Raw genomic sequence first — 24258 nt, forward strand, 5'->3', positions numbered from 1 at the left:
TATTTTTAAACATAAATTCAGCAATCCTTGTGGGAATGATCTTGTACTTACACCATATACTACTATGTTGACCTTGTGCACTTGCAGGTAAAACGTATAATTATTTACCTATTAATTTAGGTACATTTTTGCACAACAATAATCGGCAGGCAACAGGAAAGTTTTCCCACCAATTGTCAAAAAATTTCCCACCCATATATCCGAAAACAAGCCGATAACTCGAAAGCTTATCCATTAAAAACATAAAATTTTCATAGTCACTCAGACAAGGAAATTGGGGGGTAACTGTTGGGTCATGGATCAGCCACATGGAGCCCAACAAGTTGTCCAAACCCATTTGATGCACGAGACCCATTTACACAAAGCCCAAATGAGAAACGGCTCATCCCGACACTAAGGTCAACGAGTCTGGGACGTTCCTAACTCATCAAGCAAGCTTGTATGATTCGCCACAACATTATCTTCACCAGATAGTGCCAGATTAAAAGATTTACACCAAAAATAACTCGATATACTTATCTTTGCCACCTAACCAGATCACATGATTCGAATTTTGAATTCCTTAAGATCATGAAACAACCAATATCTTTGATCAACACTGAGCAGCGAATAGAGATGTGAGGCTGGAATCCAACGGGTGGTAATCATCCTCAAATGCCTATAAAAAGGAAGCTCTAGTTCATTATTAGGTAATCGTAAATTCTCTCTCTGAGTTCTGATTGTGTTTATTGTTTCTCTTTAAACCTTTCACTGACTTAAACATCGGAGCTAACCCCCGCTGGCACAACACCGGCAGTTCTAATCCAGTTATTCTCTTTTCTTAGCAATAGACTCGGACACAATAGCAGACTCGAACATAGTAGCAGACTGGCACACAGCGGGAAACCCAATTGACCTTCGAACATCGTGTTACTCGGAGATAGTGTGAAATCTTTCTTTCCTCAGTCAACATGTTAGAACGTGCCACGTCATCACTTAGAAAATTGTCACTAACAACAATCAAGCATTAGTGTGTGTGTGTATATATATATATATGTTTGTATGTTATTCCATAATATTTTTTCTAACACAATCCTAAGCAGTGATACTATCTATTAGAGGTCTCAAAGGGTCCACTCAAACCCAATAAAGCTCGTTAACACTTGGGCCCAAAAAGGTTTATCCACCCTCGGTGTGGAATGAGCACCCGACAGGTTAGTCCCCTGAAGGAGATCGTCGACCGACTATCCCCCAACCGCTAGTCACTTGCCCGATTGATGTATAGTAAGGGGACCATAGAAGGGAAGGTATCCCTTCATTAACAGTCTTGCCAATTTTGGATTGGTTCAATAAGGGGAGGATTCATTTGAGCATCTCCTGAAGATATTCATGCGAATATACCATGCACCTTCCATATAAGACTCTTGATCTCCGATCCTTGCTATTAGGTTTTTTGTGTTGGCACATTTAGTGTTAAAACATGTTTAGTTGTATGTTTTAAGTGTAGGGTTAAGTTGGTGAAAAAGTTGGTTGATTCAAGACATTAGAATTCAAAGTTTTTCACGGTGTTCAACATTTGACCTAGTTGGAGTACTAGTATGACTGTAAATTTTATTTCCAAAATCAAATGAAGACAAACTTAGTAACCTTGGAAAGCTAATTCAAAATTATACAATTTTTTTTTTTTTTCAATTCATGAAAAATAAATAAATAAATAAAAATAAAAAATTTCTCTTTTTCAAAATCAAGTTTACACTTTCAGTTTGAGGGAGAATGTGTTAAAATATTTTATATTTTCTAATTTTCTATTTCTTGGTAGGGTTTATTTCCCACCTTATTTATAGTCTAGGTTTAATTGTTCACTACCCCTAGCCTCTCTATAAATAAAGACCAGTGTAATACAATTTAATATACTCAATACACGATGTAGACCTAACACTTCATTAGTTCTTCGGTATGTAAGAGAAAGTTACGAACGGTATTAACCAGAATTCCTCAATAGGTTCAACGCTATATTGGCGGATACAGATGACGTTTGAAAATTAAGGATAAATCACTTTAGAACTACAATATCCATGGATATGCATCTTCAAGTATTCTTGATTATCTCCCTAAGATGCAGAACATAACAGTAACTCCCTCCAAGTGTTCATCATTTAGACAAAACAATCCATGCAAGCATGCACATCCTGCATAGATTCTGCTTTGATGGGTTGTATCTTTTTGTCCCTTCTAGAAAAGACACAAATGAAGTAGCATTAGCACGGGAGTTACAGAACTAAAGCTGTGATTAAAAAGGACGAGGTGCCATTTGGAAGAATTTCATCGTAAAAGGGTTGCAACTTTTCATATCCTATATATATATATATATATATATATATATATGGAAACAATATTGAAGTCTTCTCCATTTGAGGATTGCATGCAGCCATGGAAGATAAAGAAGATTGTTTCGCTTCTCTCTGGAAGAAACGATCATATGATCGATTAAAGCTTCATCTTGCTAAAGAATTTTGTCACTTCACTGCCCCATATGTCATGTCGAAAAGACACATTCGCAGGTTACTTTGAATCTTAGATGATTATGTTTCCCAGTTTAAGATGTTTTTTCGACACCATTAATTCTAAACTCGATCTGTTATCAAAATAAAGAGGTTGTGGTCGTTGGCTCTGGCAACTCTGGTCTCTGGAATGGAGATAAGCTACCGACCTTTCGGAGAAGCCCGGTAAATTCTCTCACCTCTCTCTCCCTTTCCCACTACGTACGTATGCATGCATGAAATACATACGTATTACGCAGTGATCAGGAAAGGACCTAGTCCTACATGGGTCCTCGGGTTCCGGAACCCTAAAAGTTCTTAAAATTTTTATAAAAATATTATTTCTTATATTATAGTCCTGTCAAATGTTTAATATTTTGCTTTCTATTATGAGTACATAAAGAAATTATATATAGGGAAAATTATAGTTGAACTCCTCAAATTATCATTTATTTTATAATTATATTTTCAAATTTTAAAAAGTGACATCGAGACATTACATATTATAATTGCATGTCAAATTAGACACTTTGCCATTTTTATCTCCAAAATGCTAGTGGAGTTATTAAAAAATATATAAAAATAACCATTTGAAAAAAAAAAAAAAAAAAAAGAAAAAAAAAAAAAGAGAGGGAGTAAGGGGTCACTACAAAAAAAACAATTTTTTCCTTAATAGCAATTTCTGACGTTTTATGGTGTCTGACACGTCAGAAATTTTTTTTGACGTATGTTGAATGTCAGAAGTATAGGGGTCAGGAAAATTTTTTCCTAATGTGTTAGTGGTTAGAATGTTAGAATTTTCTGACGTTTTATTGTATGACATGTCAGAAATATTTTCTGACGTGGCGAAGAGTAGCACGTTAGAATTTTCTGACGTGCTACTAGTGCCACGTTAGAAAATGTTCTGACGTGGGAATACTGCCACGTCAGAACATTTTATGATGTGGTAGAACTCCCATGTCAGAAAATTAGGTTTTTTTTTTTGTTTTTTTTTTTCTTCTCATTTGTTTGTTTAATTTACGATTTATTGTTTTTTTTCGCATTTGTTTTTTTTTTTAAAGGCCTTTCACATTTGTTTGAAAGGCCAATTTGTAGGGCCTTTGACCTAATACACATTAATCATCCATCACATTTGTTTGAACTATATATTCATGAAACAACATTAATCATCCGTCAAAAATTCGTTAAATCCTAAACGAATTTTTCATTAATCATTCATAAAAAATGAACCTCCACATTAATCACAAACATGCAAGTATCACAAACTCCATCAAGTATGACAAACATGCCTTTTGTGCAAAAACTATAAACAACCAAATCCGAATCTAGACATAATTATATGTAACGGTAAACATCAACAAGATAATAACAAAATATTTATAAGTTTACCAACTACAAACTAAACAAACAAAGCTGATTACATGGCACCAGGTTCCTCGTTGTGTATCACTCTAGAGAAGGATGGCACCAGGTTCCTCATTGCGCTAGGCCTCTTAATTAAGAGGCATGGTGCGCTAGCAGGGGGGATGGGACGCGTCTGCGCGGGGAGGGACTTGAGGAAATTTCCTGACGTGCCACACATGGCACGTCAGGAATCTACTCGAGAAAAAAAATCTAATTATCTACATAATTATCTATATATATATAATGTTCTAACGTGGCAGTTTACCACGTCAGAACATTCTGACGTGGCAGTGTACCACGTCAGAACATTCTGACGTGGCGGTGCACCACGTTGATACATTACCACGTTAGAAAAATTCTAACGTGGCTGTGTACCACGTCAGAATTCTCTAACGTGGTAATTTGCCCCATCAGAATTTCCTGACGTGGTACATTACCACGTCAGAAAATTCTGACATGGTAAATATGGCCACATCAGAAAATATATATTTTTTTAAGTTTAAAAATCTGTAACAATTTTTTGACATTGCAATATTTAACTCGTCAGAAAACAAACACGTTAGAAAATTCTGACGTGGCACTATTCACGTGTCAGAAATTAATTTTCTGACGTGGTAAAATTCTCACGTCAGAAAATTAATGACGTGGCAACAAAACATGTACTGTAGCCACGTCAGAAAATGCTTTTTTTTTTTTTCTTTTTTTTTTTGTAGTGGGTTAATATAGAGAGGGCCACCCAGTTTTGGTGTTTTGAGTTTTTTTTTTTTTTTTGCTTAATTTTTTTCAAATTGTTGTTTTTGAATAACTATAAGTGTATTTTGAGAAGAAAAAAGCAAAAGTGTTTAATTTGATACACAATAATAATATGGGAGGTCCCAATGCCACTTTTTAAAGTTTGGAGGTATAACTGCAAAATAAGTGATAGCTTACGTAAGTTTAGACTCTCCACACAAAAAATTATAGTTCAATTCATGTATGTAGGAGTACTATAATTTTCTTTCAAAATAGTGTACTCATCATGCATATGGTCACAACTGATATTGTTTGTGTTAATAATAATGGATTTGGGTGTAGCACAGTTCCAAGTGCTTACAAAAGAATCCCATAGTTTTAAGGCGGCCCATTCCCCTTTAAAACTAAGGGATTCTAATAATTTGTCAATCATATATACTTGATAATTGCAATAGGATCCGATAACAATACCTAAAGGAGGATGAATACGTGTTCTCAAGAACACCTGTAATTTTAAAAAAATCAATCACCACAATCCAAGAAAGCATGGATAAAAATACACTTACGCCCGGGTCAAATTCCATAAGAAATAAGACCAAGATGTCTCTATTCCTTAAAAAGATAATACTAATTAAAAAGTGGAAACATATGATATTTCTATCAACATTTACCATTACAACTAGAGTATCTACTAAGAATCATTATATATGTTGGGAATAAATTCACATTACAAGCCCACCAAATTCTAGGCCTAATGGCCGAGGATAGGCCCACGAAGATATTAATAAGCAAGGGCTATTAATTGATAAGAAATATTTCGATTAGGATAATATCGGAATGAAGAAGCTCAATTCCAGCTCAAACTCCCATGAATCCTAGCTTCTACAAGATAATCGTTCAGGTTTATCTCTACATGATAACTGTTAAAGGTTTATCTCTACACTATAGCTGTTGAGTTCTATCTCAACTCTGGACTCTCAAACCAACTCAAACAAGGAGAACTAATTCAAGCCTATAAATAGGCCCCTACACAAGGTACAAAGACATCTTGAATAATCGACTATCTTCTTATACCCTCCAAATATTCTCTCTTAGAGCTCAATTAGTAGGGGTGCAAAGGCGGTTACGGTTAGCGGTTAGTGGCAAACTGGCAATAACCGCTAACCGTAACCGCCTTAGCGGTTAGTTGATTTTACTAACCGCAACCGCTAACCGCCTAGCGGTTAACGGTTAGCGATTAACCGCCGGTTAGCGGTTAGCGAAATAGATAACCGCCCGCTAACCGCTTTTTTAAAATTGGGCTTTTTTTTGGGCTTTCTTTAGGGCTTTTTGGGCTTTTTTTACCCTCACTTTTTTTTCTTGTATTTTTAATATCTTCTTGGGCCCAATTGCTATAAAAAGAGCCCATATTGAAAAATCAAAAATATTTGACCCAAAATTTACATTTACTTGTACTTTAAAAAAATTTATTTAAATATTAAATCATAACCGGTTAATTATTTAAATTCTTATCATATTTACTTATAATCTTTTTTTTTTGAATTGAACTTAATATCTAATGGTAAATGGTAATGTTCAAACTCCTAAATCCTAAATTCCTAAAGTATCTAATAATGCTTTAATTAAATTGTAGCCTTGTAGTTATAAGTAATATATTGTTTAATTCAATTGAATCAATTGTGATTATCATTGTACATGAATCATATGACTAACTTGTAGACTTATGACTTATGAGTTATGTCATATTATATATGTATTATTTATTATTATATAATCATATGATTTATTGATCAAATCATCATGTGATATAATCATATCAATTATAGTGATAATATATAAATTACTAAAATTATAATGATAATATATTAATACTTAAATTGTGTTTATAAGTAACACATTGGTCATTGTTTAATTTAATGTCAATTACTTAATTTGATATTATACGAATCATATCATCATTGTACATTAATAATATGATTCACTTGAAGTCTTGAATAAAGTATTTGAATTGTCATTGAATCATATGATTAAGTATTGATATTATACATTTATATTATTCATATACATATGTAGACTTATATAGACTTATAAGTTTATAACATACATTGGAAATAAGTTTCTAGATATTTAATTGTTGTATTAGTATGAATTGGTATACTTATGAGTTATGTCATATTATATATGTATAATTTGTTATTATATAATCAAATAATTTAATGATCAATCTCATATGATATAATCATATAAATTATAGTGATAATATATTAATACTCAAATTGTGATTTAATTATTTTTAAAAAAAAATTGCGATTTAATGATCAAGTGATTATATGATATAATCATTTAAATTATAGTGATAATATATTAATACTCAAATTGTGATTTAATTATTTTAAAAAAAAATTGTGATTTAATGATAAAGTGATTATGTTATATCTATAAATATTTTTATAATTATAATTATAAAAATATATTATATAAAAAGGCGGTTAGCGGTTAGCGGTTACGGTTAGTAGACCCAATAACCGCTAACCGCTAACCACTAGGCGGTTATAGCGGTTAGGCGGTTAGCGGTTAATGCGGTTAGACGGTTAGGCGGTTAGGTGGTTGGCTGTTATAGCGGTTAGCGGTTAGCGGGCGGTTTTTAACCGCCCGCCTTTGCACCCCTATCAATTAGTCCATTTGAGCATATTGAATTATTGTACGTCGAAACACAATATTTATTTCTGTTAGAAACTGTCTTGACTTTAGCATCAGAGTGTCCCTAATTCCCCGGGACATTCCAATGCCAAAGTCAGGTCCCCGGGGACCCCCTTTGACAATTGCACTTTTGTAGTGATTTGGAGTGCATGACAACGACGTATTGCAGATCTTGAAGGCCCTGAAGAACGCGCAATCCACCGTGTTGAAAACTGTTCTAACAATATATATTAATTGAAACTATATTATCCATATCATCGAAAACACATCTCAAACACTAAAGGCTTGTTTGGAATTGCGGTAGAGAGGTTAAAAAGTACTTTTAATACCTAAAAATTTATGCCAAACAAAAATGTTGTGGTTGTTATTTTTGTTGGCTTGATTCATTTTAACTACAATAGTTGTTTTTGAATATCTTTATTAACTGTTGTGTATTGGTTGTTTATTTCGCTGCGTTTGTTCAACTGCTGACTTAAAATCTACAAAAAATCAAGGATTCAATTTTCTCGGGTGTTACATCATTCCATCAATTTCTAATACTAATCAGACATATCTGAGAATTTTTTACTGCGGAGATTTGAACTCATGCCTTGGTACTCCATTATGATAGTCTTGATCCCAGTAAAGTATGATTTTCATTATAAAGTGTAATTTACCATGTATATGGCATTAATGGCCCCAAAGTGTGTAGAAATATGTAGATAAGATTCTCAAATTGCTTTTCTTTGATGACCAGATTATCTTCTAGCAAGATAGAGGCTAACTGAGTGGAGTCCACCTATAATATATATCCCCAAAGGGTAAAATTCTTAAAATTATGACTATTTTTAAGACACAAATTTTCTCCAAACTGCTTTGGAGGAAATTTCCTTCAACTTACTCTAATAAGTGATAAGTGTCATTTAACATATTTGAATTTTTCAAAAATCAATGTTTTGATTCCTAGATTAGTGAAATGACAATAAATGACAGTTAAAATATTAAAAAAAATATATGTGAGAGATGACACTTGTCATTTATTAAACTGGGTTGAATGAAATTTCTTCCAAATTAGTTTAGAGGAATATCCTATTTTTAATTATATGATTGAAATTTTTTCACATCAACATCTAGTGAAGACGAGTAGACTGAAGTTCTTTTGGTTCTTTATTTAATTCATTGCCATCTATAGAAAAAAATGTTAGATATCCCTTATTCAAGATAATTAAGGGATATTCTTTTTCATAATGCCCATAATTATGATTATTTTAATAATCATTGTTTTTCTTATTTATTTTTAAAGGTTTATATATAAGTTCATTTCACGACCTTTTAAGCGAAGTAATGCTATTTAGTAAGCTGCTATATAACTACCGAACAACTAAGATAAGAGCATTATTAGTAGTCTCACCAAATTTTACTCTCTAGAATTACTAAAAGTACAATTTTATATATTTTAACTACTCACTTTTTGTCATGTTAAGAGCTTTTCTTTTTTCCGGCAATAGTTTTTCCGGCAACCGTCTCTGACGAGAATCTCTATTTCGAAGAACCTTATGGGGACAATGGAATGGGTAGCCTTTGAGGTGGCACATTCTATTGTCCGGTAGACCATTTGGGAGAAATCAGAAATTCTGGAAACGGTATTGGCCGGCTGTTCAGAAAGGTTTGCTATATGTGATTCTTCTATAAGGTTTTCTCCCTCATCTGATACAGTGGAGAAGAAACAGTTTTTCCAGACGTATTGACGACTGTGAAAGGAGTTGTGGGATCCGGTCATTTTTGTAGAATGGCGGATGATCTGTCAAATCAATTTGCAAGTTTTTCTTTTACAGAGGACGAAGAGGCGGAGATATTGATACCTGAAGGGGAGTATGAAGAAGTAGCAGCATATGGGAAATCATGTGTTGTGGCAAAACTGATAGCTGATCGAATGATTGGAAAAGAAACGATCAAGACAACGCTTCTAAGGCTGTGGAAACTATACGGGGCGATGGTTTTTAAAATCCTTGGTGAAAATATTTTCTTGATAGAGTTTTCTGATATGCGAGATAAAAAACGCGTATTGGAAGGGAGACCATGGGTCTACGAAGGAAGTCTTTTCCTTGTTGAAGATTTCGATGGTATTACTTCTCCATCCAGTTAAACCTTTGAGAAGGCGGCTTTTTGGGTGAGAATGAAAAATCTACCGCTGGGGTGCATGGGGAAATCGATTGGACGTAGGATCGGTGAAACTGTTGGAACAATTGAGATTGTCGACACTGATGCAAAAGGGATAGGCTGGGGCCAATTCCTACGAGTGAAAATCCTTCTTGACTTACGAAAACCTCAACCAAGAGGCAGGAAAATCAATGTGCAAGGGGTATCTGTCTGGATTACATTTCAATATGAGCGGCTTCCGAAATTCTGCTATTCCTGTGGCATCATCTGCCATGGCACTACGGGGTGCACCAGGAAAAGCAGTCTTCGACATCAAGAGAAGCCTGACTATGGGCCGTGGCTACGTGCAGAGTCTCCTACACGAAGGGGAGAAAAACAAGCGAAGGATCCACGTAGGGAGAAGGGAACTCGAGTAGGTGATGAAACCAAGGGCGGCGGAGCTCCGGAGGTGATGAGAGGCGCAGCCGACGTGCCATTGGCAGCTGAGAACCCTAAATCCCAAAATAGAAACAGTGGGGATATAGGCGCAAATCAAGGAGATATGGGTGATTTTGTATTTGGCAAGAATTCATTTGTAAGGGAAGAAGCACGAATGGGGGCTAGGCGTAAGCAAAGCCAAGATTCTTCCATGAGAATTAATTCGACGAATAAAGGTTTTAATGAGAAGCAAGCTGGGAAAGGAAAGATGACATATATACCTGCCAGTGACACATTGAAGGAATTGCCTAACGGTGGGTCAATTTTTTCTAAGCTGCACATGGATCAAAACACTTTGGGCTTAGAAGGAATGCCTAGAAGCCCAACCAAGCTGAACAGGTACTCTAGCCCACTTTTTTCTTATGTGGAAAAAAACTTGCTGGACGAAAATCTGGGTGGCCAGGAAAGTGTGTTCTCGGGGGTGGGTGCTGAAGAGAAGAAAATAGTGTCTTGGAAGCGTAAAGCTGATGGGGACCCTGACCCAGTTAATGAAGCTAATCAGTCCCAAGGGAAAAGCAAGAAACGGGACACCAGTGGGGCGGTCCAGGAGAGTGGCGGTACAACAATCTTTATACATGGTTCGGGATTGGCGGCGGTTGCAGTGCAACCCCGCCGACCGCAATGAATATACTAAGCTGGAATTGTCGAGGGCTTGGGAATCCTTCGACAATTCAGGAGCTTTGCCGCTTGGTAAAGCAAAAGCGACCCACTATGGTTTTCCTTATGGAAACCAAGTTGCGGAAGATAAAATGGAGAGTATCCGTTCTAAGGTAGGCTTTCCGAGTATGTTAGTAGTTGATAGCGTGGGACGGAGTGGTGGTTTAGCTTTGATGTGGGGAGATGATATCATAGTCGACATTCAGAACTTTAGCCATCGCCACATCAATGGCATGGTAAAAATTCCGGGTGTTGATGAGGCATGAAAATTTACGGGTTTTTACGGCCACCCGGATCCATCGAAGAGACATGAAGCATGGGCACTCCTCGAGTACCTGAAAAATATTAATCCCGCCCCTTGGGTTTGCATCGGAGATTTTAATGAGATATTATTTTTATCTGAAAAATGGGGAGGGAGTAGACGTCCCATAAGCTAGATGTTGGCCTTCCAACAAACTCTTGCAAATTGCGATCTATCGGACTTAGGATTCAGAGGGGCTAAATACACTTGGTGTAATTTTCGACATAGTCCAGATTTTATAAAAGAACGTCTGGATAGAGGGGTCGCAAACTCTAGTTGGAAGGATCTTTTTCCGGAGGCGGAAGTAGTAGTGTTGGGGTCAACCTGGTCTGATCATGCCCCCTTAATCCTCTATATGTCGGCGGCGAGAATGGGAGAAAGAGCAAAAACTTCCTTCCGGTACGAGACACAGTGGGTGATGGAGGAGGGGTATCGGGAGGTCATCAAAAATGCATGGGCTGACTCACCAGTTGCAGAAAGGGGATGGGAAGGTATTGAGAAAAATCTGGGGAGGTGCAGACAGGATTTACGCACATGGAGAGTGGGCCAAAATGGGTCATATACAGCCAAGATTGCAGACTTGTATAATCGGCTCCAAAAATTGCAGGGAAGTAATGCGGTAGGCTGTGACGTCCAGATGTTCCAAGTCAGAAGTGAGTTGCAAATTCTGATGGAGAAATCAGATTTGTACTGGAAACAGCGGGCCAAAACTGAATGGTTAAAGGGTGGTGATCGGAATACGAGATATTTTCATGCATGCGCAACTGCCCGCAAGAAGAAAAATTTCATAGCTAGCATTATGGATGAACATAATCAACCATGTGAAACCGATGAGGAGGTAAAGAATGCTTTTGTAAATTATTTTAATTCCTTATTCACTTCTTCATCAGGAGGGGATTTGGACTCATGCCTTCAACCACTGGAAAAAAAGGTGACGGATGAAATGAATACTTCCCTATTAAAACCCTTCTTGGCGGAGGAGGTGTCGCTCACTCTCAACCAAATGGCTCCTACCAAAGCCCCGGGTCCGGATAGATTCCCTGCAGGTTTTTTTCAGACTCATTAGGATACTGTGGGTGAGGATATCTGTAAAGTAGTGCTTGGCACCCTCAACTCTGGTATTATGCCCCACTTTTTAAATAGGACCCATATTGCGCTTATCCCTAAAAAGAAAAACCCAATAAGTGTCACTGACTTTAGGCCCATAAGTCTCTGCAATGTCCTCGATAAGGTGATCTCCAAGGTCCTCGCCAATAGATTAAAGAAGATTCTGTCTTTTATTATATCTCCGGTTCAAAGCGCGTTTATTCCTGAGCGCCTAATCACGGATAATGTGTTGGTGGCATATGAGGCACTTCATACGATGCATTCTCGGATGAGAGGAAAACAGGGGTTTATGGCTATAAAGTTGGATATGAGCAAGGCATACGATAGAGTGGAGTGGAGGTTCCTTGAAGCAGTTATGTCTAAGTTGGGTTTTGGCCGAAGGTGGATTGACCTAATAATGATGTGTGTTACGACGGTCAATTATGCAGTTGTAGTGAATGGTCTACCGTATGGGTCCATAACACCGAAGAGGGGTTTACGGCAAGGTGACTCAATATCACCTTACCTTTTCCTTTTGTGTGCGGAGGCCTTAAGTTCTCTATTGACAAAAGCTCACGGAGAGGGGGTTTTGTCAGGGGTTCCCACGTCTAAAAAGGGACCTCGGATAAGCCACCTTTTCTTTGCAGATGATAGTCTCCTCTTTTGTAAGTCAAATATTCTTCAATGGAATTCCTTGACAAATGTGCTTCGATGTTATGAGGAGGCTTCGGGTCAACGCCTTAATAATAATAAGACATCCATCTTCTTTAGTAGGAATACTTCTTCTGAGGATAAAGCAGCAATTTTGGAAGTTGCAGGTATTCCAGCCACATAAAATTTTGACACTTACTTGGGTCTCCCAATCCTGGTGGGAAAATCTAGAGTTAATGCTTTCAAAGGAATTATTGATAGAGTTAGAAAGCGGCTATCCGATTGGAAATTGAAATTTTTGTCACAGGCCGGAAAGGAGATTTTACTTAAAGCAGTAATTCAAGCTATCCCCACTTACTGTATGAGTCTATTCTTCCTCCCGAAAGTTTTATGTGCGGAGATTAATGCGCTTATGCGCAAATTTTGGTGGAGTCAAAACGGGAGAGATTCCGGGGTACATTGGATGAGTTGGTGTCGTATGAGTCACCCTAAAGCTTCGGGAGGTATGGGATTCCGTGACTTTACATGCTTTAATAAAGCTCTTTTGAGCAAACAAAGTTGGAGACTATGGAACCACCCGGACAGCCTAGTGGCAAATGTGATGAAATACAAATACTATCCTGAAACATCTATTTTGGAAGCACAAGTGGGAAGAAGGCCTTCTTTTGCATGGAGAAGCATCCATACTTCTTGTGATCTCCTAAAAGAGGGTTTGGTGTGGAGAATTGGAAATGGGTCTACAGTTAGGATTTGGAAGGACAGATGGCTTCCTTCTCCTACCACATACCGTATCAGCTCTCCGACTAGCAGGCTGCATCCGAATGCTACGGTTAGCGAATTATGGGTGGAGGAAACAAAATGGTGGAATACCAACCTGTTGGAAACTCTTTTCACCCCGGAGGAGGTCCGACTGATTTTGACTATAACACCTAGCTGCACAAACCAACCGGATACACTCATTTGGAGGGGCTCGGCAACTGGACGGTTTACCGTCAAAAGTGCGTATTTTATCCAACAGGAAATTGAGAGCAGTGGAAAGGCGGAAAGCTCATCATAAGGGGAGGGGTCTGGAGTTTTCTGGAAGAAATTGTGGGCTTTGCCAATCCCAAATTCAGAGAAAAATTTTCTGTGGAGAGCCAGCCATGATATCCTCCCTACTAAAGGAAATCTGTGTCGACGATCCATCATCTCAGATTCCTCATGCCCGTTGTGCGGTTTGGCCGAGGAGACTGCATTTCATGTTCTTTGGCATTGCCCGTCTGCCATGGATGTATGGTGTATGGCTAGTCGAAGAATCCAAAATAGTTCTTTCTCTGAACCGAGCTTCAAGCATGTCTTTATGAGCTTTTTGAACAGTTGTGGACAGGTGGAAATGGTGCAGTTTGCTGGCCTAGCCAGACGTATCTGGCTGAGAAGAAATGAAGTAGTTTTCAACGGGAAGATGACTTCACCACACACTCTTTTCCAGACGACGCTTAGGGCGATTACAGAGGTTCAGCAGGTCCAGCAGGTGAGGGACTCATCCTTGATGTCAACAAGGGAATTGTCTCCAATCCGCTGGTTCGCTCCTCGACAAGATTGGGTAAAGGCGAATTGGGATGCTTCACTGGCGGCTGACCGGGGTCTGATGGGGTGTGCTATGGTGGTTCGGGATTCCACAGGCAAGCTGGTTGTGGCTAGGAGCATGTTTTGTCGTGGCTATCCAACTCCTAAGGAGGCTGAAGCTACTGCAGCGTTGATGGCAATTACCTGGTGCACTGAGGTGGGGCTCTCGAGGGTCCACTTTGAAGGTGACACGAAGGAGGTGGTGATGGCAGTGAATAATGGAGAGGTGGACTGCAGCAGACTAGGCCACATGCTGGAGGATATCAAGCAGCAACTTCTCTATGTTTCCCAATGGAAGATGTCGCATGTTAAGAGGGAAGGAAATAATGTAGGAAATAATGTAGCCCACGTGTTAGCCAAGTATGCTGTACAGCATGAGGTGACTCACTTGTGGGGGGAACCACCGAATTGTATTCGGGACCTACTTCTGTTGGAGCAATTTGCTCAAACTCCTTGATTTTATAATGAGAAATTGATACCTATTACTCAAAAAAAAAAAAAAAAAAAAAAAAAAAAAAAAAAAACTACTCACTTTTTTTTAACATCCCAGCATTATTATTTTAACAGTTAACTTTCACTATCTCATTTAAATATTATTTGTCAAAGATTTGTTTATTTTTTTCTCTAACTATTAAAGGATGAGAGAGAAACGACAAAATTGAAAGGGAGAGAGAAATTAGTTTTTTATTCTATAAGTGAGTGAGCAGTACTCACTATTAATAGTACTATTCATTGACCATTTTTTTTCTCATTAAAATGTTGAGGATGAAAAGGGGAATTTTTAGCCACTTTCACCAAATTACCTCAACAAAATAACCAAAAAAAAGTTGGTAAGGCTGTAAATAATGCTCTAATGTAGTAGTAAAAATCAACCATTAGATCAGTACTAACAAAAAAAAAAATCAATAGTTGAGTTTTATTGCCACACCATCTCAACTGTATAACAATCATATAACAATCTATTAAGAGTAATGCTCGAAGGAAGACTTTTGTCTCTTTAAGATGATGTAACTTCTAAAATTACCATTGGATCAAAATCTACTCGTAATTGTAAAAGTCACATCACATTTGAAAGAACAAGAGGGAGACAAAAGTCTTATTTCTAGCAATATTACTTATCTTCTAAGAATCCATTTGGGTTTATAATTTTAAACAGTACGATTTTACAATGTGCAATTTTAAAACATGATTTTTAAAAACGCAGTTAACAATTTGACAAAATAGCAATTTGGCCTTTAAAATCACAATTTAGCATTTAAAACTTGTGTGTGTGTTTTTTTTTTCCAAAAAAACCCATCTTTCAAATCGCAATTTCTTAAAAAATACAATTCCAAACAATCTATTTTCTCCGATTTGGTTTAAAATCACACATTTTGTCTATAAAATTACAATATCAAACACACCCTAATTAAATAAGAGTACGTACACTCTCATGTGGAGATTAGAAGTGTAAACGACCCGAGTTTGAGCGAGCTTCCCTTGTTTAGGCTCGGCTTGTTTAAATTTTACTCGAGCCAAAAAATCGAGCTCGAGCTCGAGCTCATAATAAGTCAAGCCGACCCGAGCCAATTCACGAGCTGGCTCTTATATTTAATTTAATTTATTAATTTATTTTTTTATTATAAATTTAAACTTCAAGTACTCTTAAACGGCTTAAGAAGCTAGCTTGCATATGAACATTTGCTTAGTCTGGCTAACAAAATATAGAGCCCGAGTCAATACAGTAAGGCACTTTGTTTCGAAGAGAGAGGATATGCATCATTTTATAATAAAATGATACTATTAGAAAAAAAAAAAAAAATTATCAATTTTTAATATTAATATGAGGAATTATGTGAATAACTTCCAATTCAAGCTTTATACGAGCTGCTCAGGAACTTAGCCGAGTCAAGCCGAGCTAGCTCGTTTAATATTTAAGCCAGGATTCGTATTCATGAAACGCTTCATTTAATATTCAAGTCGAACATGAGCCGAGTCCGAGCTCGCGAGCAAGCGGCTTGCTCTCTTAACAGCCCTAGCGGAGACAGTTCACCCACTACCTAGCCAATACCATTGGTTACGTGGAAGATTGGCATCCTGCATGCACTAGATGCAAAGGATTCAAGATAACCATTAAAAAAAAATATATATTCCATTATGCATAAATCATACAACAAATGTCCCAGATTCTGTCATTAATCCCTCCCCCCTCATCCATTATAAGTAGGAAATAGCAGTGGAAGAAGCTCCATATCCGGGCACTAGAGAACAAGTCCTTGAGCTCCCAGTTGTTGCCATGGAGATAACAGTAGTGATAGTAGGAGCTGGCCCTTCAGGCCTTGCAACTGCAGCTTGCTTGACCCGCCATTCCATCCCCTATGTTATCCTTGAAAGGGAAGATTGCTATGCTTCTCTTTGGAAAAAAAGAACCTATGACCGATGTGGTCTCCATTTGGCTAAGGAATTTTGTTCCCTGCCGTTTATGCCACACCCACCCAAAACCCCAACATTTCTTCCTAAAGATGCTTTTCTTCACTACATAGACGATTATGTCTCCCATTTTAACATCTGTCCTCGTTATTTCCGCTCCGTTCAGTCGGCTTTGTATGACAAAGTTGGGAGGAAATGGAGGGTTGAAGCTAAGAACTCCATTGCAGGGAAGGTGGAGGTTTATGTTGCTGAATTCTTAGTCATTGCCTCGGGGGAGAACAGTGAGGGTTTCATTCCTGATCTGCCTGGGTTGGACAGCTATAGGGGAGAGATAGTACATTCCAACCACTACAGATCGGGTTTGAAATATCAAAACAAGGATGTTTTGGTTGTTGGATGTGGAAATTCTGGGATGGAGATTGCTTATGACCTCTCCATCTTCGAAGCCAAACCCTACATTGTTGTTAGAAGTCCGGTAAGATTTCTCTCCACAAGAGTTTCATTATTATTATTATTATTTTAACTAAGATATAGGGGGTTTTGCCTCAACTAGATTTTCGAGACACTGTGCAAAACGCTTCCCACACAGGTCAGATAAAGATTGGGATTTTGTCCGCGAGTGTAGCTCCAAAAAATTACTTGCTCTAAAAAGGAATCTAACCTTAGATGGCATGATGCTTCATAGTCACCAAGGCTAAGTGACAAAATCAATTTAATTATTAGCAACATTTCCCGACTAATTCCTCTCACACAACTCATACGTACCCTCTTTTTTATATATAGATTTTTGTCTCTTATTTAGGGTTGCTTGCATGGGGGATTTTGAGCTAAGAAATAAAATTAAAAAAAAAATTGCTTCGCCCTCGGTTAATATATATATGCCATTGTTTGCTTTCAGTGCAAAGCATTAGCTTGTTTTATCTTGTTGAGGGCTATAAGAGACAATTATTAAGCTTAGAAAAGCGTTTCTCTCCTCATTTGCATGCAGCTTGACAACTGTGAAATTAATTATAGGTTTAGGCAAATGTTGGTTTCACTTAAAGGAAATGAACCCCTCCAAGTAGCAAGGCAGCAAGTCCTGCCAAAATAGACGAACTACATGCCAATATAGCTACTTTTCATCTTTTTGGTCTTTTAAGGCAAATAAATAATTAAGGACTTATTTGTCTTGCATGCATGCACCCCACCCCCCCTCTCTCTCTCTCTCTCTCCAGTTGCTATTTGGAGTGTGTGCTGGCCAATAGAAATCTATTTCATTAAACATAAAGGTAAAGTTAATTATGTTTAGTGAGTAACGTATAGTAACTATTGCATAGATCGAGACAGATAATTAAGTTCATAAATAATTTGTAACGTAATAAATTAAAGTTGTAATTAATACCGCTAATTAGTAGAAGTTAATACCCAACTTTCTTCTTCATTAATCATATATTCTAGTAATTAATATTTGTTTATAGTTATTTAATTATTAATAATGTAATATGTATCCCTAAATTGCCCATTTGCATCCCTTGCTAGGAGTCCAATCCCAACACAAGATTTTTTTTTATCTATGGTAGTATGGGATGCTGCCATAGATTAAAAAAAAAAATCTTGTGTTGGGATTGGACTCCTAGCAAGGGATGCAAATGGGCAATTTATGGCGGCTTGTGGATTCAAGAAGAAGACAATAGTGGATCCTACGGTGGCTGAAGCCTTTGCTGCCCTTCACGCTGTGATATTTGCAAAGGAGATGGGTTTTGAAAATGTAATATTTGAGGGAGATTCGCTAACGGTGGTGAAGGCCATTAATTCTACTGAAACGTGCAAGAGTAGCTATCGACATTTCGTAGAAGATGTGAAGAGTTCTAGGAGTGAACTCGCAATATCTAGTTTTGTTCATGTTCCAAGGGGAGCAAATTCCGCTGCCCATAATCTAGCAAAGGAGGCTTGTACCCATGTCACTTATATATGTTGGTGGCATTGTATTCCACCATGCATTGGTGATATTATTAGGAAGGAGGGGACTCTCCTCTTTTCCTGATTTGCTCTTTTTGAGCTTTAATAAGAGATTGAAATATTCTTCTTCAAAAAAAATAATAATAATAATGTAATATGTAATTAATTGGTTGCAGTTTCATGTGCTCACCAAAGAGTCGGTTGCTCGAGGAATGTCCTTACTGAAATATCTCCCAGTTTATGTGGTGGATGCTCTGGTCATAATGCATGCTAATTTCATATATGGAGATCTATCCAAATTTGGGATTCATCGACCAAAAATAGGCCCCTTCACTCAGAAAGCTATAACAGGAAGATCTCCAGTCATCGACGTTGGGACTATCAAAAAGATCCAAGGTGGAGAGATACAGGTAGGTAGATTTACATTTTTTTTTTTTTTTAATAATTCATGAAGACAAAGATAAAATCATAATTCTCCTTTATGAAGATGAAGATAAAAACGGCGGATTAGGATTCTTATAAATTTCTCTAAAACGGTAAATTTTCAAATTACGAAATTTAGGCAATTTCTAAGCATCCAAACTCTTTTAAAATGTCACATATTAAATTATTTGCATGTAATCGAAGCAGTCAAAAAGAATTTTCCTTCCAAAAAGCTTCTTCACTTTTGAAGTTACGCATATTCTTCATAAAATCAAAATACAATATTTGGCTCAAACTTTTTTTACAACATAAAGAGCAAGCATTTCGATATATACCAGATGAAAAGATACTCAATTTTTAACTGTAACGTTAACATACCACCTTTTTTTAATAGGTAGCATTTTCCTAAGCTTTTCCATACATAAAAATAGTCTAAATTTCAGAATTTGAGAATTTATAATTTTTCTAAAATTGTAGGGATCCTGATCCGGATGATTAATTAATATATTGGGGAACTAATTTTAGATTATCATGATACTTAAGAAATAATATCATCTTTATTGATGACATTATTGATGCATCTTTATTGCTATTCATATTTTTAAAATATTCTAATTAATATATATGCATATATATATATATATATTACATGCAATATTCTGTAATTTCTGTTGCTATTTTGACAGATTGTCCCAGAGATATCGAGTATTAAGAAAGACAAAGTGGTTTTCAACGATGGCACTGAGAGAAAGTTTGATACAATTGTCTTCGCCACTGGTTATCGAAGCTCAGCTAATCACTGGCTGAAGGCATATATATGCACTTTCTTTCACCCTTTAGTTACATCTCCTATATATAGGCTGAAGATTAATTTTTTTTAATTAAATATTTTTTTGTAGGATTACAAATATGCTCTTAATGATGAAGGAATGCCAAAAAATAGTTTCCCATGTCACTGGAAGGGAGAGAATGGCCTGTATTGTGCTGGATTGTCAAAGAGAGGGCTCTATGGGATTGCGATGGATGCACAGGCCATAGCCAATGATGTTGAAAAGGTTTTAAGCGCCAGAAAATAGAAGCATTGGAGAACCTTTGAACTTTTGTGTACTTGTTTAATATAAATAAGTTGGTGTTGGTTGTCGAAATTATGTTAGTGTGGTCTATTATATATATTGTCGGACGTACGTCTAAGTGGTACTATGTATATATTATGTTAAACCTAAATAACGTGTGTAAAAGTTTTATGGTTTAATAAATAGATGGCAGCTCTCCCCCGCCTTTGCACATGAATTTTTCAATGACGTCGAGATATATTTGATGACAACTCTTTTACAACTTCTTGACACGTATCAGCATATGATTAAATGGTTAAAGTACGTGCCAATAAAAGAAAAAAGACAACCATATATCATAATAAGCAAACAAATTAATGTCAGGAGAAAAATCCTCCATTAATTACAAACTAGTAGAGTTGAGCAAGAAAGCTTGTGATTTCCTCTCATAGTAGAAGTTATTGGAAGAAGAAGCATCAGCAGAGAAGATCATCACCCCATTAACTTCAAATCCATTTTCCTTCAAAAGATCCAATGCTTCAAAGAATGGATCCCCTTGAATTCCTCTTCCATTGACTTCATAGCTAGGCAGCAATTTCTCCCTATCAAATTGCCTAGCACGAAGCCTAAAGGTTTTCAAGTATCCCTGAGGAGTAGTCACCTTGTCGGTGTAGAATTGGTAGTTAACATGATCAATGACATCTCCATAGCCATTGAAGAGCAGGACATAGGGTATTGCAGTTGAATAAAAGGGTGCAATTGTAGCTATGGAAATGATGCTTTGGTTCTTCAGCTTGGTAATCATGAGCTCCCCCATGCAATAAGCAAAAGTTGAGTTGTGTTTTGGGAAATTTTCATAGTCAATGTCGATGCCATCAAGATGGTATTTGGTGACTATGGGTTGGAGGGATGAGAAAGCATTAGATATCCAAAGACGAGGCCGGGTCTACAGGATCATACCTGTTATAATATAAATTAAATAAATTAAATAAACTATTTATTATAACTTTAAACTTTTAAGAGTTAAATACATTTTTAGTGCCTTTATTTTTTTCTCATTTAGGTTTCATTTTGTATCATAGATAATACTTAAGTTATAACTAAATACGGAGATGGTATCTCTGTCCATCTTCCATTAATAAAATTAACAGATTTTCACCTCAAAATGCAATTAGGGAGTGGCTGAACCACCCCCAGGGTCAATAGACAGAATTACTATTTCAATATTTAGCTATAACCTAGGTATCATTTATGATACAAAATGAAACCTAGGTAAAAAAAAATAAGAGGCGTTAAAACCCAAATACCAAAAAGGTATTCAACCTAACTTTTAAAATAAATGGAGATTTAACGGTACATACCAACGAAGAACTTTTCGGCCGAGGCTTCAGCGGGAGAGGCTAGCTAAGGCTTTTATGTTGGGGGGGCGTGCCTTGACAGCTGCGACAGAGGCTGGGGTTAATGTCTCAACCCAATATGGTGAGAATTTGCCGTTCTTGGGCTTCCATGATGGGTCTGCATCGATTGCAAAGCTAAGTATGAAATGGAAGTCAATCCCATCTTCAATCGGAACAGGAGCAAATGTGACTGGAATGCCGCTGGCTCCAATGTACTCCATCATCACCTTCCCATCTATAAGCCCACGGAAAATATATAGCTTAGAATATGCATAGAGAGAGAAAAAAAAATGATAATTAATATATGATTAGCATTAATTACCACAAATTCGTGGTAAGATGAATGTGATTAGAGCAATAGGGAGGAGATGGAGATGAAGGTTGATCATCCTTCTTGGCATGTTTGTGTGATCGAATTTGTGGACCAAGAAATCAATTATACTTTATATGGTTTTTCTACTTGATACGTAAGCCGGCCAAAACATTGTGGTATTTCTGATTTGACAAATGGAGCAAAAATGGTCGTTCATTTGTAGACAACTTGGTGAAAGCTACAAGAAGTCGTATATTTTTGTAATGTTGTTGTTTCTAAGGAATATGTCAGCACCGACTTATGCAATTGCTTTGTGAGAACATCCAGGTTTATGCTAATGATCCAATATTTGCTAGCATACAGCATCATTTTTTTATAGAAGCCGTCCAGAATTTGATGACCAAAATTGAACGGCAGCGATTTTGCTAGCTAGGAAGAAAGCCGAATTCGATCGCTTAACGCTAGGATGTGGCCACGACAAATGGCCAGTCTTCAAGGAATTCGATGCTTTTGATAAACGTTATTAGATTATGGTGTACCCAATATCAACCAATTAAGCTTGGCCCAAATATAGCCCTTTAGCCCCCAATATTGTATATTGTAATGGGCTTATTTTGTGATGGGCTTCTTTATTTATTTATTTTTTTGAATGTCATTGAATATGTAAACTGTGAAGAAGAATGGATAGATGAATGGTTTTGGAAATGGGTTGTGTAATTGATTAACAAGAAAGGAAATGGGCTTTCATATTCATGTTCAATTTTCGTACAATCCTCTCATTAGTATTATAAGGGTGAAAAGACGGTTATGGTTAATGGTTATTAACTAAAACCGCTAACCGCAATTACCTAGGCGTTTAGTAATTATTTAATAACCGGTAATTAATTAGCGGTTAAAAAAACAGTTAATAACTGCTAACTGCTTTTAAAAAAAATTAAAAAAAAAACACGTTATTTCATATATATATATATATATATATATATAGCGGTTAGCGGTTAGCAATTTTTTCTAACCGCTTTCAAAAGTGGTTAGGCAATTAGACAGTTAGGGGTTAACGGTTAGGGGTTAGTGAGTGATTATTAACCGTCCGCTATTTCAGCCCTAGTGATCTATATATATATATATACTCAACACCTAACTACTTGGGTCTTACTAAGGGGCTAACTCTCAACTAATCTACTAATAGAAAATGGGTTCAATTTAAGAGTCCAACACAATGCACAATTAGACATGTCTCGTCCATTGATTGCGAATGGAATGTTGATGTGTTACAGTCTTATACAATAGAATGTCCAGTCCCATTGACTACGAACAATATATTATGAACTGATAAGGTTTATGGTTTAAGATCTTCTTGTATGACCATAAGCCATATTCAATACAATTCATTGACCATTTACATGCATATGGTGTATAATTAATAAAAATAAGCTTGTAAATGGATTATATGTTATATGCTAAATTAAATAAATCAATAAATAACAACATTATTCAATATCAACTAAAATGTCTTACAATAAACTTGGATTTTAAGACATTATATATCCCCAATAGGGTTTTCATAAGGCAGTATGACTTGTGTGCCCTAATCGTCCAAGCTTTCAAAACCAGAGGGTGACCCCGGATAGTCAAGGCCAAGCTCAATGACTTTTCTATAACTCCTGAAGGTTTTTGAAATAAAATAGGAATTTATTATCAACAATGCTTGCAAAGGAGAGGTTATTCAAGAATGTCCAGAAGTTTTGGAAGGATTTCCTAATTTTGGATTTTGGATTGTGCATAGGGATATAATGCATCCTACCAGGATGGTCGCAGTGGGCCGTAGGCAGGAGATGAGGGTTATCCACCAATTTGAGGGATTTTGTTTGGGAAATGAGGTTGTATATGTATGCCAGTTGGGGTTCCATGGTGGAAGGCAAGTAGATGAAGGAGTGGATGAAATTGTGAAGGAGTGAGAAGAGAGAAAAAATTTCTCAAGGGAGCTCTACTTTGAGACGAGAGCAGTAGGATTAGAGTAATTTATTTGAATTTGAATATTCGGTCCTTAGGTGTTATCACTTTAGGTGTTATCTACTTGTATTTTTAGTTAAATATTATTTTGTTGTTAATAGGAAATCAGATAAAGAATTAGTCAAATTGTGGTATTATCTTGCCCCAAGTAAAGTATTGTAGTGTTCTTCTACCTTAAGTAGAGAATTGTGATATCTCGTAGGGGTGTACAAGCTATTGCGGTTATTGGTTATTATCCTTAACCATTAACTGAAACTGCCTTAGGCAATTTTTTATTTTTTATAATCGCAACCGCTCTGCTTTAGGCATCTAGGTTTTAAAATAACTGCGGTTAGTGGTTATTGAAACTCATAACCACACTGCACAACCAATTTTTTAGAAATGAGCATTTTAGGCATATTTTAGTGTATTAGGCCTTCTTCGAGCTTCCTTTTAGGGCCTATTT

General features: G+C 36.7%; 2 protein-coding genes and 1 pseudogene across 2 annotated transcripts; 2 read left to right on the top strand and 1 right to left on the bottom strand.

The window, feature by feature from the left end:
- Nucleotides 1-13930: 13930 nt before the first annotated feature.
- On the top strand, nucleotides 13931-14728 carry LOC148583107 (uncharacterized). The gene has a single exon (XM_088511560.1). It carries the CDS (start codon nucleotides 13931-13933, stop codon nucleotides 14726-14728), a length of 798 nt encoding a protein of 265 aa, XP_088367686.1.
- A 1783-nt stretch (nucleotides 14729-16511) lies between these two features.
- Nucleotides 16512-20320, top strand: LOC132166691 (putative indole-3-pyruvate monooxygenase YUCCA10). Its single transcript, XM_059577556.2, has 4 exons — nucleotides 16512-17155; nucleotides 18795-19028; nucleotides 19728-19850; nucleotides 19941-20320. Exons 1-4 carry the CDS (start codon nucleotides 16547-16549, stop codon nucleotides 20115-20117), a joined length of 1143 nt encoding a protein of 380 aa, XP_059433539.1. The 5' UTR covers nucleotides 16512-16546; the 3' UTR covers nucleotides 20118-20320.
- A 176-nt stretch (nucleotides 20321-20496) lies between these two features.
- Nucleotides 20497-21714, bottom strand: LOC132165009 (chitinase 1 pseudogene; annotated as a pseudogene).
- Between the last annotated feature and the right edge of the window lie 2544 nt (nucleotides 21715-24258).

Source organism: Corylus avellana, chromosome 11 (genome assembly GCF_965113065.1).
Source record: "Corylus avellana chromosome 11, dhCorAvel1.hap1.2, whole genome shotgun sequence".
Classification (NCBI taxonomy): domain Eukaryota; kingdom Viridiplantae; phylum Streptophyta; class Magnoliopsida; order Fagales; family Betulaceae; genus Corylus; species Corylus avellana.